This window comes from Malurus melanocephalus, unplaced genomic scaffold (genome assembly GCF_030028575.1).
Source record: "Malurus melanocephalus ecotype Western Australia unplaced genomic scaffold, MMel_1.1 scaffold_221, whole genome shotgun sequence".
Lineage (NCBI taxonomy): Eukaryota > Metazoa > Chordata > Aves > Passeriformes > Maluridae > Malurus > Malurus melanocephalus.
The window spans coordinates 1,150,993-1,170,335 of record NW_026623453.1 but is presented as its reverse complement, the minus strand read 5'-3'; the positions used below and the strand labels follow the sequence as shown (position 1 = coordinate 1,170,335).

The 19,343-nt window shown below is 43.5% G+C and overlaps 1 protein-coding gene across 1 annotated transcript in view; it reads left to right on the top strand.

Moving 5' to 3' along the window:
- Positions 1 to 17,968, top strand: part of WTIP (WT1 interacting protein) — an 81,727-nt gene extending 63,759 nt beyond the window's left edge. Inside the window, exons 4-8 of the mRNA XM_057374293.1 lie at positions 5,907 to 5,969; positions 8,217 to 8,347; positions 9,424 to 9,475; positions 11,148 to 11,216; positions 13,897 to 17,968. Coding sequence (XP_057230276.1) covers positions 5,907 to 5,969; positions 8,217 to 8,347; positions 9,424 to 9,475; positions 11,148 to 11,216; positions 13,897 to 14,049 — 468 coding nt within the window. The 3' untranslated portion in view covers positions 14,050 to 17,968. The remainder of the gene's footprint in view (positions 1 to 5,906; positions 5,970 to 8,216; positions 8,348 to 9,423; positions 9,476 to 11,147; positions 11,217 to 13,896) is intronic.
- The last annotated feature ends 1,375 nt before the right edge of the window (positions 17,969 to 19,343 follow it).

The window sequence follows — 19,343 nt, the reverse complement described above, 5'->3', positions numbered from 1 at the left end:
GATGATGTAGATGAACAGGATGCAGTGAAATTCCAGTGTGTGAGTTCGATGCAGTGAAATTCCAGTGTGTGAGTTCATTAAAGGGGTGCTCAGCAGCTCCTGAACTGGGTGGCAGATCATTCAGTGAGTCGCAGGAATCACTCTCTGGGACATGGCAAGGGAGACAAAGGCAAGGACAGTTTTTTTCTGAGATGTATCACTATTGACTGCCTGTGGGAACTCTCCTGTATGTTAGATTTGCWGGTGGAATGTTTGGAAGAGCACATTACAAAGTTCAATTGGTTTCATGCTAGATAATCACTGCCCAATTTCCTCTTGAGATGGTGATCCAAAAAATCAGACTATCCCATTTTTCTTAATATTACATTGAAAAGTAAATTAAAATAACTGAAGCTCACTTAAAAGAGCTAGAGTTCTTTCTAATTATGTCTAACTCCTGCCAAACACTTGTAAGCAGACAGCATTAATTTTTTTCTATGTGAGAGTTAGAAAAAGGCCCATGTGAAAAAGTGGCATGTTTCCACTTTGGTAATAAACTTTGGTATTAGCTGCTTTTAAGTTCTGAATTGAAATCTCAGCAACTGTTTTGAATAAAATCCAGATAATTTTTTTTTCCAGGAAGATAGGTTCTTGTGTAAACAGTTTCTTTCAGTGTRTGCAGTAGATGGTAGCAGTGACAGTAAATAACCTGCAGCAAGAGAATAGCCCTTTACAATGTGAATCAAGTCAGTAAATGTTGGGCTCCATTATAGGATGCAGAGGTAAAGCTGTTGATTCAGCCTTTTTTCTTGATCATTGTCACTGTGAAGCTTCCAGAGGAGTTTGTTGAAGAAAGATCTAGGTAAGAAAATCATTAGTGGCTYTTAATTAATCACAGCAYGAGCAGCCTTGGTGAGGGCTCAYCCAGGGTCTCTGCAGGTGCTGCAGGATGTCAATGGCTGGTCCCTTCTGTGGGGCTATGAAATGCCTGCCTGCCACAGACAGAATTCAGGACCAGCTCAGTTCCTGCATTTTGGCAGAGTTTCATCCTGGCCAGACCACCTGCTACCTCTGCAGAGCGTGGAGTCCCTCCCTGCCCTCTCCTTGTCCTTCAAACATGACAAAGGGGGGAGACAGAAGCAAGAAGGCAAACGGCTGTGTAGTGTTTCTGCACAGACAGCAACACAGTGTGAAGCACCAGGATATATGAAAGAGTTTCATATATAAGCAAGATGAAGAGTGAAATTCTGGACTATCTTCCTTTAGTAAATCTGTTTCCTACCAYGAGGCTCTCATATCTTTGACCCTGAGAAAGGCCCCATTTTGCCCAGTTCATTTTAATCGCTGCATTTAAATATGTGCATAAAAAACAACAACAAACCCCATCCGCATGAAACTAAATTTGATATTTGCTGCCTCTCKTCATGCAATCCCATGAATTTCTTACATTGTTGTGTCCCATGTAGTAAGGGTCCCATGCAGAGAGCAAACAATACAGCAGCGAGAAGACAGATGCTCTGCTAATGGGAAAGCCAGGAGCAGCGAGTCTGTGAGGGATTACAGGCAGCCTGGGGTTGGAATACATTATTAGCATAGCACCCAATTCAGAAATTAGTTTTCAGAAATAGATGCCTGAAGCATTTTGGCAAAAACGTCTTATCATCCCGCTCAAAAGCTCTAAAAGCGTAACAGAGCGGGAATCTGAAGGCCCGCCTGGGCAGCCCCGTTCGGTGACTGCRGAGCCGCAGCCCTGAATTGGGATTTTACAGCTTCATACCATTACCGGGGCAGCAGCTGCCACACCCACTGAAATGTAACCCGCTCGCTCTGCTCGCACAAACCTTCAGCAGGTTTTGAACATCCTCATCAAAGGAGCAAATGGGCTGAATGAGATTCCAGGATCTGTTTCCAGGAGGAAGGTTTTGTTTTGCTGAGTGCATAACAGCAGGGAAGAGCAGCAGCCCGTCCTTGGGCACGGTCAGGCATGTGAGGGAGGAGCAGTGACATGTCTTTTCAAAGGCCTGACATTGCCTAAGGTAGAAAGTTTGGGTCCTGAAGCTTTTTTCCAGCATACTATTTTCTGAATGTTTTTCTTTTGAAAATCATGATGGAAACATCAAACTTTAAAAGACCCTGGTAGACAACYAAGATTTGCTACAGGACTGAGAACAGGCAGGAGAAATTGTTCCTCATAGTACTTTGTGGGATTATCCTCCATGCATAATTGTKCATTATATGCTTAAAATTCATTGTTAATTTCTTTTGGATATATTGCATATTAGACAGAAGAGTTATAAACCCCAAGATTATCACAGGAGGATACTAACAGGCCTAAATATTCAGGACAGAAGGGGACTTGTTTTCCTCTTACATTGAAACAAAGACTCTTGGACAGGATCATTAGAGATTTCTCTCTTTTTTTTTGCCTGTTTGATAATCAAAGTATATTGAACAGCAAACAAAAGAAAAGTTCAGCCAGCCAAGTTTTCTACTTTATATTTATTCTTCTATTCTAACATAATTAACATACTTCTCAAGGTTTATGTAGTTTCCCAGAGTTTTATTTTATGTAAATATTATTGGGGAGCTAGATTACAAGGTCTTGATTCATGCATATAMAGTGAAATATTATTACCCTGGTAGATAAAACCAAGGTAAATAAGGGAGAAAACAGTTGAGACCAGACCCAGAAATCAGGAAAAATAATATGCCAGCTTTTCAACTTGCACTTGTTTTCTTTGCTTCCTGGTGTATCTAGCATTGTACTCCTGAGTCCCAGAAGGCACAGRAAGGGTAACGCTTCATTTTCAGCTTTGAATTCAGAGCTGGTCTTTTAATAACAACTTCTTTCTGTGTTTTTATGTATGCTCAAGTATTATCTTTAATGAATATTTGGGAGAGTTCAAAATGAYGCTTCCCATTTGTTGTGGATACAGAGTGTCCATGGACTTCTGACTGTTCCCATCCAGACTGAAATCCATTTGTATTTATATAACTTTACTGCTCTGGCAATAAAATACTTTCCTTTAAGAACCTGGCACACAGGGAATTCTTATAGAGTAAGGCCAGAAACGAACCTCACACTGCTGAGATCCCCCCCAAATGAAATTGTACCTATGAGTACCATGGGAACAGGCACCAGAGCTGAGATTTGGCTTCTCCATGAGGGTCTTGCCTGTCAGCCTTTGCCACTTCACTGCTTCTCCTCAGACTGTTGTTCACATCTCCAGACTGTGAATGGGGGCTCCAAGCTCTTTTTACCCCTCCAGCTGTGTCAGTAATAAAAAAGGCTCCAAATCTGTGTAGCAAAACCTTCTYTTCTCCTGCAGTTACCTGTTCACAAGCCCTGGGGCACCAGTGCTTCTCCTCCCCAGCCACACTGGGAGCCTGTCCCTGGCAGCTCCTGGTGTGCTCAGAGACAATGGAGAGGCCATTCTGCCTTGTCTGCAGTCTGGAGCAGGTCAACAACTCCTCTTGCATTGCACACACAAGATCTGTGAAGGTTGTTAATATTCAAGTGCTTCAAAGACAGATGTTGACAATTTTAATTAGTATTTTAAGACTTTTAACCTCTGCTTCTAAAATTGCAAACTGAGTACAGCAGCCCTGTTTGAACACTCCAAATTAAGATCAAACAGTGCAAAGAAGCAGTTTACAGTAAGSTCCAGAAATGTTGAGAAAATCATTTATTGTTTACCTTTTAGCAGCAGGGTCCACAGTACTGCCATCCTGTAGAAAACAGTGCTGCTGGGCTCTGTCCAAACAGATTTAGAACACAAGCAGACCTGAATCCAAAGCCCTGATCTCACTGAATCAGGCCTTCAGTCTGTCTGGGATTGATCCTGTGATCCAGAGAGAGCAGAATGTAGTGGTAAAGGACAGCTCCCTGAGCCCATGAAATATTTTGTACCTTCTATTAGACTTACTGCCATTTTGCAAAGTCTTCTTAATTGGTTAATCCAGTTCTGGATGTGTTTGACTRATAACAATTCTCTTGTTAAAAACAAATCATWATTTTAATTTAATAGTGTTAGTTAYATAAAGAGTGATTTTGTGTCAGCAAAGCCTTCCTTTCTGACAAACAGTGTAATTTATGACAATCTAGATAGCAATATATGCCATTAATATGACCACTATGCCATTCTGTTCCTGGGGAATAATGTCCCCTCTTAATCAATAGATGGGTGAATGTTTCTTTGCATTCCTKATCAAATGACAGCCAGATGGTACTGGTAAACTCATTCCATCAGGATTTTAGAATTAGCTGGATTTGTGCTGTTGTTAATCCTCTGCTGTCTGTGTCACTGGGACCTGCCCACCTGTTTCCAGTGAGCCTGGAGTTCCCAGCCCTAGGAAGCAGTCTAGCCAGAGGGTTACTCASCCATGGGGTAGCCAAGAAACATCCCAAGCAGTGAAACCTTCTTTCTGCATCAATAAGAAAAAGGAAAAAGCAAATAAAAGTAGTATCTTGCAGAAACAGCTAGCTAGGACTCCCTGACTCTGTTCTCCTCAACACCTTGATCTCTTCTAGGGAAGCTTCAAAATTTCTTAAGGCTGCCTGAGCTGTGTTCCTTAGGGCATAGTAAGTTTGGGGCTGTGACAGCTGCTGTTCCATCCTTTACTGACTTTCTGGGCCCATCCGAGTGTCTACAAGACCTTTTCTTTCATAATCACTTTGCTGCATAGCAACAATAATTTTGTCCCCAACCTATTGATCCAACATAACATGTAATCCCCTCACTCCAGTAAAAAGGAAAACATATGGCAGCTCCAGGCTGGGAACCACAGGCTTTTGAAGTGAGGGGACAGTTAATCCCCACTGAACCGAGGGGGCTGGGGTGGGTCAGGGAAATGGAGGGGCTCAGAGGAGCCATTGTGTGCCTGAGCCAATTAACCTGTTTTCTGGGAGAAGAGTCTAGTCTACGTTCATCCTCCCCTTCCTCATCTTCTATCTCGTGCAGCTGAAGCACCTTTCAGCTGAGCTGTGCTGGAATAGCCCCAGTGAGCAGTGCCCAGCAGGGTGGGCAGCACTCCCCCTGACAGGACAGGGCACACAGTTCCCCGCTGGCATGGGGAAGGTTCAGCCCCTGCAAACACCCGTTTCAAATGTRCATGGCTGGAGTTCCTCAGGAAGATTTCTCTTGTCTGTAGGGTGTGGTTTGGTAGCACAGCCTCATTACCTGGATTGCTTTCCTGTATGTCTAATCACAGGGCTAAAAGCAGCCCTCAGCATCTGAAACAGGATCTGCTTTGGGGACAGGAGCACAAAGTTAAGGTCAGAACTGCTCAAAGAGGGAACACACAGCTTTGGTCCCAAGCAGGCAAGCTGTACCCTTGGCACTGGAGCAGGGATGGCAGCTGGGATTTGGACCATATTTCCGGGGTACCTTATTGCTGCCCACAATGTGCAGCAAGCCCAGGCTCCTGTGAGTGCACTGCTGGATTCTTCCCTGGCTGGAAAGCTTGGTATTCACAAGGCAGCTGAATCCTTTGTGGGCCTATCGTCAGTTTGCTAGCCTGCAGATAGCACTGAGTGAAATGTAGATCCAAAGTCTGAGGCAGCTAATTTGATCAGGATTTGGAAGGTGAGTCCTATGTTGTTTAAAACGACCACTGAAAGAGTCAATTCAAGCTAATTTCTGCACATCAAACACAAACTTTCCAAACAGACTTCAAAAATAAAAAATCAAACTTACAATAATACTGCTACATTTGGAATCTCGGTGGAAACACTGCAGTGGATCTGAAGACCAGGCTGGTATCTGAGTGTGCTGCAAGAGCTGAGCGGAGGCTTCCAAATCACTGTCTCCCAAACCTGTGTATAGTTTGCTGTCATACACAGCACGGGCTGGAAAATAGCTCAGCCTTTACCTGAAAGGCTGGAGGAGTGACTACTAATGATGCTTTCTTTTCTGTCATTTTAACAGTATTCAGGTTTTCAGCAAACAGCAGACAAGTGCTTTGTTTGTGGACACCTCATAATGGAAATGGTAAGAGATCTAAACTCCTAATGATGGGTAACTCACCTTCCCTCTGCTTTGGGAAGGGYCCTGTAAGACATCTGCTATTCCCTACCCAGGCTGGCATTGTGTCAYCCCTGCTGTCAATGTGGTTTCTGAAACTGAGGGAGTAAATAAAAATACCTTCATGCTCTGTTACTGTTAAGTACAGGAAGTTTGGCTTCTTTGCTGCCTGAGAATATGCAAGGYTGCTGTTCTGCCATTTGTGAATTAAAATATAATAGRATCRTAATATTAAAGGGGGAAKTAGAGCACAACTTTGTATGAGAACRTGGTAAAGGAACACAGCAGTTGTGCTCTGTAGGACAGTAGATAACAAGAGCTCTGTCAAGTGGGTGGAATCTGGGCTAGAGCAGASAGGGACATATCAATAGTCCTGACATTTGTYACCTGCTCTGTGACTTGCTTTATTTGCCCTCTGTTGCTTGCTCCATTTAAAATACATTATTGTCACTGGGATGTGCAGGGAGCCAGTAGTCAGAGTTACTTTTGTAATAAAAAATATCAAAGTTGGCCAGATACTGCTGGCATCGTTTCAGTGAGTGGAAGTAGAAAGAGTTTTGTGTGCTTTTCTTAAGCAGAAATTCCCAAATAAAATGAAGTGGTTTGCACAATGAAGAAGTGCAGATCTTGTAGTGTATCTATTTTCCTCTTGCTCTAAAGTGTGCAGGAACCTCAGTGTGCCTGAGAGAAGCAGCTGCTGTGTTGCACACACAGAGGTTCTGTCAGAGCTGGAATGGAGGCTTCACTAATGACGATTCTGGCTCATATCCTGGCACCACTGGTTGGACAAGGATATTGTTCGTTTGAGCCCAMGAGCAAATTTCTGGAGTTGTGTCATGTGGGAAGGGGGAGGGGGATCCTGACTCGTGTGCTTTGAGCTGGCCCTTAATTGCAGAATCCCAGGCAAGAGTCCATGATATCTCACTGGTGGAGCTCAGTAGCTGGAAGCTTGGCAGGTTCTTGTCTGCCTCTCTCCCATCAGCGAATGTGTTCTGACAAAAGGAAACAGCTCTGGGAGCCCCTGGAATTCAGCGATGCCATTTGGCTGATCTGTGCCTGTGCTGGCCCGGGGCTGTGCAGGGCTGGGTGAGGAGCTGCCCTGTGCTCAGTGCCCGTGGCTGCACAGCTCTGCCAGGCTGGCACCATGACCCGTTCCTGCCATGGTACCAACCCCAGCACAAGGATCACAGATCAGGGCTCTGGCTGGGAACATCTTACCAGTCACACAGAGTCTGATACCACTCACTGAACTGCAGTGCTTCAGTAGAGAGGRAAGAAAAGGTTAAATTAAATTGGCTTTTTTCCCTGTTCTTCTTTCCTGTTGGTTTGATCTTTATTCATAAGATCACCTACAGRGCCCTGGGAGTTTGGTCTGTGGAGRTTCTTCACCTCAAGCTTACCAGCAGCTCCAAGCTGAGCATTGTGCTAGCTGCTACTCTTTGAAATAACCTTTCCAAGATGTTTCTTACCCCCAAAATATATGGAATTGGTCTTATAACCTGCTTAGATCTGCCTGAAGCTGATAATGTGTCTTGCTCTTCCCAGGATGTGCTTTGGGGCGTTCTCCTGCATGTCCCAGTGCCACACTGAGTGTTGCATACAAGGATGTCAGGACAGGGGGGATCTGTTCTGTAGCAGGGCAGCCAAGGCTCAGACCTTTCCCTGAAGCCTTTGAAATGCAGTAGGGAAGATCAGCACAGGAAAAGCCTGGGCAGGTGTATGGAATTTTATCAGAAACTGATGGGCCCCTATGACTGAGTGATAACCAGTCAGTAACTGTGGGGGATCAGGATCCTTAGTTAATAAAGGAGCAACTCTTTATTTGCTTGTTTTGTTATTTAAKTTTTTGGTAATGACCAGTTTGGATTCTGTTACAGCCTGTTAAGTTTTGTAAAGTAACTGTATCTCAGTAACTTGTATTTGGGATTTCCCCAGAAGTGAAGCCATTTTTAGTTTCCATTGGTAGCGTGGGCCCTGCAGAGCTAAAACTGATTTTCAGTTCTTACTCTTCTTTGGGAGCATATTGAAACCCAMAGAAATAAGCAAGTTGATTGTTGTAAGAGGCCCCTTACTGACAGATCTGCAGAGTGGTAATCTCATCCTGGAGTGCTTTYCTCACTGTCATTATTGAGGATGGGTGAGACACAGCAGTACACAGGGAGAGAATATCTCATGTAATCATGCATCTGCTTACTTTGTTGTTTGCCTCACAAGATCCTACAGGCCCTTGGAAAGTCCTACCATCCTGGCTGCTTCCGTTGCGTGGTGTGTAACGAGTGTTTGGATGGAGTCCCCTTCACTGTAGATGTGGAGAACAATATTTATTGTGTCAAAGACTACCATACGTGAGTACACCAATCCACTGCATGCTCAGAAAATTACAGTAGKTAAATTATTGATGTACTTACAAGCCTTGTAGTAGATAAAAGAGGTCACTCCTGTTAKCTCAGATGTTGCTTAACTGCTGCTTTCATGTATTTCGAAGTATTTCAAGGTTYATTGAGGGTTACTTCATTGGCCCAGTGTGGCATACAGTGGCCAAGTGATGCTGAAAATCAGATTGTGTCAGAGGATGTTTCTAGGGGCCTGTTCCTCTACTTCTTTCAGGACTATCAGTACTAATTTTACAAGGCCACTTCTGCAGGTGTTGGTAGGTTCTGCTGGYTTCTTTCCAAGAGTGGCGGTTCTGGCAGTGCATGACACAGGTGTCAGTTTTGTTAATTGAGACAGAARACATGTAATTAACAGTGTTAGAACAATTTTAGCCTTACCTGACCACAGGTGGACAATTAAGAGATTGCTTTTGGGCTCCCTCCTGGTTGTGCCCAAAGGCAGCAGGACCCTGCTCTTAGCTGCAGTTAACCAATGACCCAGTTATGCAGCGAGAGTAAATCACCCTCAGTTCAGTGCTGTTGGTGCCCCTCTGACTGTGACACAGGGGACAGTGAGTGCTGGCCTGGGGGCTGGCAGAACACACAGCTGTGGGCTGTAAGCCCATYTGTGTGTTTAGTTGGTAGGTCCTGGCCACCATCAACCCCTCTCCTGTTTCACATGGCTGTGCCTTCCTGACCTCAGAGAGTGACAGTCCCTGGRTCAGGAACTGCTTTGCAGTCATACATCAAGGCTCTGGAAGAATTTTAATGGTTTTATAGGTAAAGGAAGGAAAGAAAAAGGGCATATGCAGGAAGAGAGGTGGATTCGCTATGCCTCAAGGTCGGGAAGAACTATACGATAAAGCTCACATAGATCAGCTTTTCCCAAATCTCCTTTTCACTGAATATCATCAAACAATTAAAGATGTTTTCAAATCCTGTGGATCYCCATTTTGCTACAAACAAGGCATGATTAGAGTGGCTCTCTTGGTTCTACTTTTTGAAGAAGCTTTAGAATGTGATTGGAACACTTTCTTCTTGCACTCCAGGGTTTTTGCACCAAAATGTGCTTCCTGTAACCAGCCGATCCTCCCAGCACAGGTAGGTGTTAACATGCACTGACTCTTGGGGAAAACAGCTGTTTAGAACAGCTGTTCTAAAAACACACTAAATGCTTTTCCTTCCTCTCYCAGAATCTGTATTATGGTAAATGCTAAATTAAACACAGCTCAGCAGTGAAGTCACTCCCAAACACTCCCAGAGTTTGTAACAATCAAAACTATTTCTACAGCACAGTACTTCGTATCTTTAGGGTTCTTTCCAGGTCTTCATTACTCTGTTAGAAACCTCATTTAGTTGAAAACTCTGACTGGGGCTCCAAAAACAACGCAGGGAGTAAAGCCCTTGAAAATACTCTAGATTGCCCCTGTGAGAAGGCCACACAGTCCCTTGTCCTGAGGTGGCACTGGAATGAAGGTGCTTAAAGGGGYGGAAAAGGCAACAACAAAAATGGAACCAAGTGAATCCTGGTTKCAAGCTCAGCTTGTGCTGGCAGTGTTGTTGGTACAGTCAGCCCCAGGAGGATGCAAATTGTGCTCCCTCATGATCTGGTGGGTGCAGGACCCTCTGAGTTCCCTTTGCTGAGGTCAATAACCAGCTCACTTGTAAACAAGGGCCTCAGCACCTTCCTGCTTTTCTTGTCATGTTTATAGAGCCAGAGCTTCCCTCCTGTAAGCTGCTGTGCCCTGTACAGGCTAGAGCCTCTCACATGCCCACCTCCATCACTCTGCACATTACTCTCATTTGTCCATTAGTGTTTCTGTTAATTGGCYAAGTCTTACATAACTAAAAAAACCCTATAAAGGCTGAACCAGAACTTCATGTCCTGGTGGTGAGTTGTGAGCAGAAAACTCTCTATGTAAATTTCACCAAATTTAGGGCTTAAAAATAATTCTTTTGTGATTTTCAAGAGAGAAAGAAAAGGAAATTAAAGGCAGTCATAGTGCTGACTCACCTGATGACTGGCAGGGCAGACTCCGTGTGCTTTCCCAGGGAGATTTCCTTGGCTAGTTCAAGTCTAGCAGTGCAGGTGCTGACCTGCTCACAGCTTCTTTCAGACATGGCCCACGTCATAGCTGGTGCTCTCACCACACCTGGAGCTGGGAACAATGCAAGGCAACCGATTTAGTGAGCTCTGTCTTCAGAGTGCATCAGGGAAGAGTGTCTGAGGTTACCAGGAGGGTATGGGCTGCTCTGCAGGGCCCRGGACTCAGCCAGGAGTTGCACAACCCCACTGCACCCACCCTTACGCCAGGTCTGGCCTGTGCACATAATGAGCTGCCAGACTGGTGTGTCAGTCCCTGGGGGGATACACGGGTGCAGGAGAGCTGTGCWCAGATCTGTTGAGGGGGATACGAGTCCTGGAAAGCACAGCAGGATGTACACAAGGGACACTTACCCAGTGACTGGTGGTTTGTTCAGATCCTAGGTGCCCTTGGAAGATTATTTGATTTCAAGCCTAATTTGTTCCTTGAGGATGCAGTTGTGGCTACACTTCCCAAATGACCGATAGAGTTTAGATGTGCCACAGGCACGGTGTTGTGCAGAGCCGAGGCCGCAGTGCGGTGCCGTGTGTGGGGTGGGAACCCTGAGCACTCCCAGAGCTCTGCTGCGGGGGCAGCGGGGCCATCCCCAGGGACAGCTCTGCGGGCACCAAGCCAGCAAGGAGGAAATGCTCCCTGAGCAGCTCTCACTCTGCATCTGCTTCCTGCAGGGCTCTGAGGAGACCATCCGAGTGGTGTCCATGGACAAGGACTACCACGTGGAGTGCTACCACTGCGAGGTGAGCCAGGTCTCTGCGGCCACCCCRCGCCAGGGTCACCTCAGGAGGTGGGGAGGGGGTGGTGCTGCTCTGTCTCTGGGGTCCCTGACTCGCCCCATGGATGGCACACCTCCCTGGCTCTTGCACCCCTGGACAGGTAGGGCTCTGCCCACAGCTCCTGGAGGGAGGCASAGAGCAAGTGCTGCCTGGGCTGGGAGTGTTGCTGCCATCACCAGCAGGTTTGGTTTTTGAGGRTTTTTCCCCCAATATATTAACTTTAAAACTGGGTTTGTTTCATTGGGTTGAATTTTCTCAGTAGTTCCCGGTGGGGAGAGAGCAAAGAGTAGGGTTCAGTTCTCTTTTTCCTCATCTCTGGATGCAGTTTGTAGGRCTCTGATCTGAGGAGACTTGGATTCCCATTGCCTGTGCAGGGAATGACTCTCACTGGAAGGCTTTTCTAGGGGATCTGTTTTTTCCATGCTGAATGAATATTGATTCCTTACTCGGAAAAAGACAAGGATGTCACTGCCTTTCTGTCACTTTTTGAGGAGTAGTTTCTTACTGTGCAGAACATTTAAACATTTATTGCCACAGATCAAGTGTGGAATTAGTGCTCTTGCTTCAGAGAGGAAATCTGAGTGCATCCTTAGTTCTGCATCCAGGAACATGAAAAGAAAAACAAATTCACTGTGCTGGGATCAACCAAAAGCTTCCCTTTTGTCGTAGGTTTGGCACTTTGACATTGCACACAAATATCCACAGAGTTAGCACCAGAGGCAGCAATGCAGCAGTGCTGCCTCCTTGCACTGGTGCACAAAGGTTTTATAAAGATTCTTCAAACTGAGAGAAATTCAGGGCATCTTGAAATGTTATGCATTTAAACTCACTCAGCTATACCATCCACTCAGTTGTCTCTAACAGAGACATCTRATACTCCATCCATTTTGATTAATTTTTCAAGAGAAATTGGCACAGGAAATCACATTATTTTGGAGAGCTGAACTTTCCTCCTCCTTCCCCCAACTATTGCTTTGTACAGGCTTCACCTAGGATGACAGCTCCCTCCCCTGCTCTCTCAGGCTATTGACTTGATGCTGGCATGCCCCACTGGGTATTTATTTTCTGTTCTGTTTCATTATTCATTTCCCCATTTTCCTTCCCATTTGAGGCAAATCAAGCTGCCTGCACATCTGCCCAGGAAGGAGTTGGCCATGTGTCAGCAGGGGTAGGTTACTGCCTGATGGTGTCAGATCAGGCTCTCTGTACAGGCTGGGTCCCTGCTGTCCCCAAATGCTGCTGGAAAAGTGAGTGCCAGTGTTTCGAGGTACACACGTGAAGCCTTCAGCAAAGGCTGCCATGACTTAGACAGCCACTCCTGATCTACTGTTCCTGTCATCCTCATCTCACACAGAGCCAGTGGCCAGGTTGGAAACTTTGCTGCTTTTCTGGGTCACCTCTTTCATGTGCAGCCACTTGACTTCTRCGGAGGAGTTGGAGCCCTTTTACAGATCACTAGAGCCCCAGTCTGAAACTGGAATCCACTGACAAGGCAGACATTCTCCTTGCAGAAAGGGAATTTAGTTTTGGAGAAGGAAAAGATATGAACACTTGGCACATCTGTAGGGCATCTGAAACTTGTAAATTCKAATTTTGAATCTTGTATAAAGTGCTATAAAATCATTATATAATACGTAACAACACACATACAATTACCTTGGCTAGTACTTTGGTTAAGAGCTCACTAAACTAACACTCTAGTTTTAAGCTTATTTTAAAACCCATTTGCAGTCTTATTTCAGTATTGTAAAATCTGAGGATTTAAATGTGAGCTGTGAAAGCTGAAAAATTATTCTTTGTGTTCAGTTAAAAGCTTTGTGTTTGTTTTCACTACTAAACCTATAAGCCCAGTTTGTTCCATTTTTTTTCTTTCTGTTAAGTGCACAGGTACACACAATCTCTGGTTTCTCAGAACTGATCACAGTAATAATTTTTAAGTATTTAACATATATGAAACATTAAATCTGTGCACCAAACTTCCATGATTTCTAAATGCCCTTAGAATTACAATGATGGTGGCTGGAAATCAGGATGGTCTGTACTGCAATATGCTATGAACTGTCAGCAGGCAGGATCCCTGTTAGCTGCTTTTCTATTGATCTCTGTCCCTGTGGTTATGTGTCAGTCCCAGAGGTACCAGCRTTTCCACTAAAGATGGACCACTGGCCTTCAAGTCTCCGAGTTCTTTTCATTCCAAATCAGAGAAAGTGTAGCCCTGCTTCAGAAGTAAGATATGTCACCTCTCCCCCTTTTCCTCTCTGCTCTCAATCTCTACTTATGCTCCCCCACATCTTGCTCATTGCCTTGTTGCAGAATTAGCTCCTTCTCTGTTGAGCCTCTTCCAGGTTGTATTTGTCAGGGTCAGCCCCTGCCCTGCTGTTTTAGCTGATTTGCATCAACATTTATTAGAYTGAGAAGGGACTATAATGGGGAAAAATGGTGGTGAAAAGAGGCTGGGTATTCCTCTTATGTCTTGTTTGATTTCAGTAATGTCAGTGTGGGATGGTCAGGGGGCACTTCCCAGAAGCTGTGGGGCCTTTGGGGCAGGGAGGGAGCTCTGGGGGCTGTGCAGGACAGATCAGCAGAGCTGGGCAAGGCCCTGCCTGAGTCACTCACTCATCTGGGATGTCTGTGTTTCTTCTAGGACTGTGGCCTGCAGCTCAATGATGAGGAAGGCCATCGTTGTTACCCCCTAGAGGGYCACTTGCTCTGCCACAGCTGTCATATCAGGCGCCTTAATATCAAATTGCCATCACATCCACCTCCAAGTTACCCCATGCATGTCACAGAACTCTGAAAAGCATTTCTGTCATCAAGAAGCCATTTGAAAGAGAAGACGAAATTCTAAATTACTTTTGTGTTCCTTTACAGATGAGGTTCCAGTAAGAACCATCTAAACCAGCTATTTATTTTTTTGAATCAGAGATGGGGGTTCCTTTTCTGATCTTGTACATATGCATTCTTTTATCTAGACATTTTCACTGAGACACCGTCTACTTGAACAAATATTTCACCATTTAACTGTAACTGTAAATGGCAGCATTTCTAAAAACAATGGTACAAAGGGTTGTTCTGCACTCTCTACTCACTTCTTTCAGTGGGGATTTCACCCAAGTAAGGAGTGTAGAATTACTTTCCAAAACCTAGCACCTTATCATATTGAAGCAAGCATGATAAGATAAATGCTAGAATTTTAGCTAGTCTTGTTGAATTCTGGTCTTAGRTAATACTTAGATTCCAGAAGTAGGGAATAGGCAGCAAGCAGGTGTTTCACCAGGCCAGTTTTCAGCCAGGTTAAAGAAGGGAGTTCCATGAAGAAGCATCAGGCCAGCTCTCCATCCTACAGGGTTTCCACAGTCATCCAAAGACTAATTATTTACCTTGTTCAAGAAATGTGCTAAGCATTTCATGTAAAACCCACGGTACAGAGGATTGTATCCAAAAGATTGGCACATGCAGGGTCAGCAGTTGTAACGCAGGGTCAGCCCGCTGGTAACTGCTGGCTGTGTAGCCATGGCTTCAAAACGCATTCCTATCAACTGGACCATTTGGCACTTACTAAAGAATTCATATTTCAAACCTGGTTTTTGTTTAATAGGGTTCTATGCAAAGGTACACTTGTCTTCATACTGCTCGTTTTATCTGCGACTTTTTTTGTTCCCAACTGCTTTATGATTGTATGTTGAGACAATATTAAAGAGAGGCGCAGTGGTTTGGTATTACCTTTTCAGCTTTGTGTTCTTTTCGAGATTACTTCTGAACTGATTATGTGATTGTCTTCATTGGAAAAAAAAAGTGCAGTTTAGCAGGAATAATAATTTAGAGTCAGACCATTGAAACATTGGTATTTACAAGTATTAGCTGTACACAGAATGTACACACTTTCTTCTTTTGCATAAGCTTTTACAGTACCCTCAGACCTCTGGGGAGAAATATATGTCTTCCGTATAGGAAGTGAGATGAATCTTTTTATATGGYTTGTTTTCTACCATGTGCTGATGTTTTACATGCAAATCACACATCTGTAYGTCAAAAAAATTCCTTGCATTCTCATGAGAATTGGTCCAGCCTTTAGGAAGCTGCAATTTATCATTGCTGTCTTTAACTGTATTCAAAGTTACAATAAAATAAAGTTCTTCAGCCCCAGAGGAAGTGGAAATGCCAGGTCAGATTCTGGCATGTGTAAATTGGGATATTTCCATGCCAGTTGTCAGCACTTGAGAATCTGCCGGATCAGTTCAGAAATGATCCCGTGTTAAATTCAGCAAGAAGACTGATGAAATKACTTATTTGGCAACACCATTGCAGTTACATTTCTTATGCTTCATTAACTTTTTGAAAACCATTTGTGGTGCTCCAATGGCMACTAATTCCTAAGTGGAATAATTAACTCCCTTTAAAGAACTTCTCGATAGTCTGGAATTTCCTTATGGGAAAAGGTGGGGGGGCAGGGGAACAGGAAAAATTCCTGAGAACTATTTTTTTCTGTTAGTAAGGAACAAAAGGGACGCTTCTGAACTTCTGCCAGAGTTCCATTGGCCTAGATTACCCTGTCCTACTGAATGCTCCTGGGCAAAGTCATTTTGTAGTTAATATATATCAGTTTATGATTAACGTTCAATGCGAGTGCCAGGATTTGGAGGAACTACAGTGCAATCTGTGCCCCATTGCTCCACCGTGGTCCAAGAGGCCTTGGACTGCAAATGAGAGGCCAGGAGTGCACGTGCACCTCTGTGTTTGAAGCCACTCCGTGTCCACAGCCAGCAGCCCAGACTCAGGAGGAAGTGGCACTACATGTGCTAGGAAATGTTGGAGAAAGGAGAAAAAACTGTCTTGAACTGGATTGCATGGCTGGGTCAATTCCTTCAAGTTATTGCAAACATGAAAGCTTCCAGAGCTTCAGGATAAACTTTTAGCATCAGCTGTGACAAAATGCTTTTTCCATTGCAGGAGGGTGCTTTGGACYACATTTAGCTTTGAGGCATTTTCATTTGATTGTCTTTACAATATATATTAAAGAACCCAAATTAAAAAAAATTATCATTAACATACAGAGAGAACATTTGGGTCTGTTCCTAGGAGCAGCTCATCCTGTAACAGTTACGTGCTRTACTGAAAAAATGCTTTGCTCTGCCAGCAGAGAAGCAAAACCTTTACACTGAGAGTGGACAGAGCTCTAGGTGTCTAACTCTGACTTTCACCCCAGTCCTCTGACAGCACCTTCCTGAGCAMTTTGTTTCCACCAGGGGCAAGTTTAAGTTTCCAGACCTTCTTTTATTTTTTTTTAGATGTTCATCGTGTAGAACAGAATAATATTTAATTTCATTTTACATGCTGATTTGTCTCGTAGCTCTACACAGTTCTGATTGTTAAGTGTCATCATGGTAAAAGTTCTGAAAAGGTAGTGTTTCAWTATAGAATAAGCAAATTGTTTAAAACCAGAAAGCAGCAGTTGTTGTTCCAGTATTTTCTATAGACAGATGCATTCCATTATGTATTACAAAGTACAGCTTTGCTTTTCCAGCATTTACTATAAAAGCTGGGGCTTGAGAGATATTTGCCAGGTTTGGTTGGGTTTTTTCCCAAATCAAAGAGAAAAATAAAATCAAACCTGAAATAATGATGGGCGGTACTCTTTAGTGTGAGTGACAGTTTTATGATGATGTCATTTTAAAATGACAGCACATTTTACCTCCTGCCTGGGGAATTATGTAAATGAAAAAGCTTTTTTAACTTAAATTATTTTCTTCTGGAATATCCTTATGTTAAATCAGTTCAACACAGATATGAACTTCCTAAGTTCATCTTACAGTTTGATTGTTCTTCAGGTGCCTTTAGTGTACTTTCAGAATATTTCCAAAAAGTTACACCAATAGCAACCTGTTCTCATTTGCATCAGAACGACATCTTTCCATGCTGGTGGGGAATCTTCCTGAGCCCCTGCAACACAAAGGTGCTGTGGGCTGTGCAGAGTATCTCATCCACGGGAGGACGTGTTCCAAAGAAAGGACCAAAATAATCACTTGAAAACAAAAGAATGCACTCAGATAATTGAGAGGGTTTGTTTGGGTTTCTTTCCTTTTCCTTTCACTTCTGTGCACGTGTGTGTATATATTTTGTAAGGTGGAGCTTCAAAAGGAAAACATGGTTAGAGGAGCTCTTTAAGAACAGAAATTCCAGAGTAGAAAAGTAAACCAAAGCTCTAAAGGAGACAAAAGCTGCTTTCTTGTGTTTCAAGAAAAGTTTAAAAGTTTGTGATTCATCCTGTAACTAATGCCGTAACTAGAGTATATAATTTGACTTAAATTAAGTTTTCATTTGAGAAATATTTTCATTTTCTTTAAAAGAATATAGTTTTCTTCCAAGAACTTGGACCAACGTTGATTTTTATTTTGTAGGAAATACATGAATTCCCAGTATGTATATCATGTAACTAGTTTACATGCTGAAAATATACATTAGTTAACTATTTTTGTATATATATATCCTTGTAAAACCTTTCAATGTGCTTCTGTCTTTTAGTCTTTAGAATTACTTGTGGTTTTGTGTTTCAGTGTTTGATTCCCTTGATTGTTGAAGAAAAAAAATGGGAAATGTAGATTTATTTATCTAAAGAAGAAGCTACTTGCTATCATCTTAAGTTATTTAATATTAAAGTCAGAAGTTTCATTTAACCTTAGATGCTATAATCTGCTTTTTTCAATAAAGACATTTTGTAGTTACCTTTGSTTTTGTAGTTTGTTGCATATAAGTTTGGGGTTTTTTTTTAATCTACGTGGGCACTAAAACAATTTTCAGGAACCCTTGTATTGCCTACAGAAATGCCTAACTGATATTAATTGATTGCAGCTGCACTCATGAAAGATTTTGGTCCTCCAGTGCAAGTGTTACTAATTAAGGTCTAAAATATGCCCACAGCTAACGTTCTGCAGCTGCACTTAGAAAATAATTTAGTCACTCTGGCAATTTTTAATTAAGCTTTTACCAGTCTGGCTAGTTCACATATAGGACAGTCAATAKTGATGAACACTTCCTTTTCAAAGCCTCTTTATTTTTTTTTGAGTGTTCCATGAGAGAAGTATTTGCCTGGGCTATGAACTTAGACATCTTGGACCTTGGTTTGGGGAAGTTTCTTTATATTATTGATCAGTCACAGTAATCCAGAAATTGTGGCCAGAGCTATGATAGGATCAAAGAGATGCATATTTATCTGTTTTGCCTTTCAGAAGCTTTTTGCCACTTTCCTGTCTCCAGTGTCATGGCCCAAATGGGAGCTTGGTCACATTTCCCTTCCTTACCCTGCAAGAGCAGCTGTGTCTGTGGGGCAGATCATGTGCTGGTGTCCTGTCTCCAGCTGGGGCCTGGGGAAGGAGGACAGCAGCCTGTTCCTTCCTCATTTCCTCATCCTCAGTGCCCTTCCTTTCCATTAGGCTGTCAGTGCTCTCCTGGTGAGTGTTCTCTCCTCCAGTGACTCACAGACATCAAACACTCCCAGGCTCTCGTTGGGTGTGCGCCCACCCTCCCATCAGAGGGGCCTCTGCAGCTCTGCCACCCTGGCTTGGCAAAGCCCAAATGACTGCACAGCTGGAAGAGAAACTTCCTGGAGGTCTTCCCACAATGGCTATTTTGGTACATTTTTCTTCTGCACAATCAGAATGGAAAGAGTTACAAATGCCACAATTGTTTTAGGGACACAGTCTGCACTTCGGTGCTTTGAAACAGATGTACCACACTTCTGTAGGGCCTTCACATACGTGCTCTTTTCTCACTCTCATTATTTTTAAAAATTCATTCAAAATGAGCAATTCATGCCCTCCTTGAAGAAAAAAAACAGAGGCACAAAGACTGGCCAACTCAAAGCATTTTAACAGGGCTTTACTACATGGGTGACACAAATGTACTTAATAAAAATCTAGGACTTCTTAATGCAGCAAGAATTTACACCAACTCATCATCAGCTTGACTGAAAAGAGCAGACCACCTAAAAACRTTAACTGTCTCATGTGGGCCTCCATGCAGTGAACACACTGGAAAACATTTGCTCATGGCAGGATGGTGTGAGTCAGGCCCCAGCTGCCAGGGGAGGCCCAC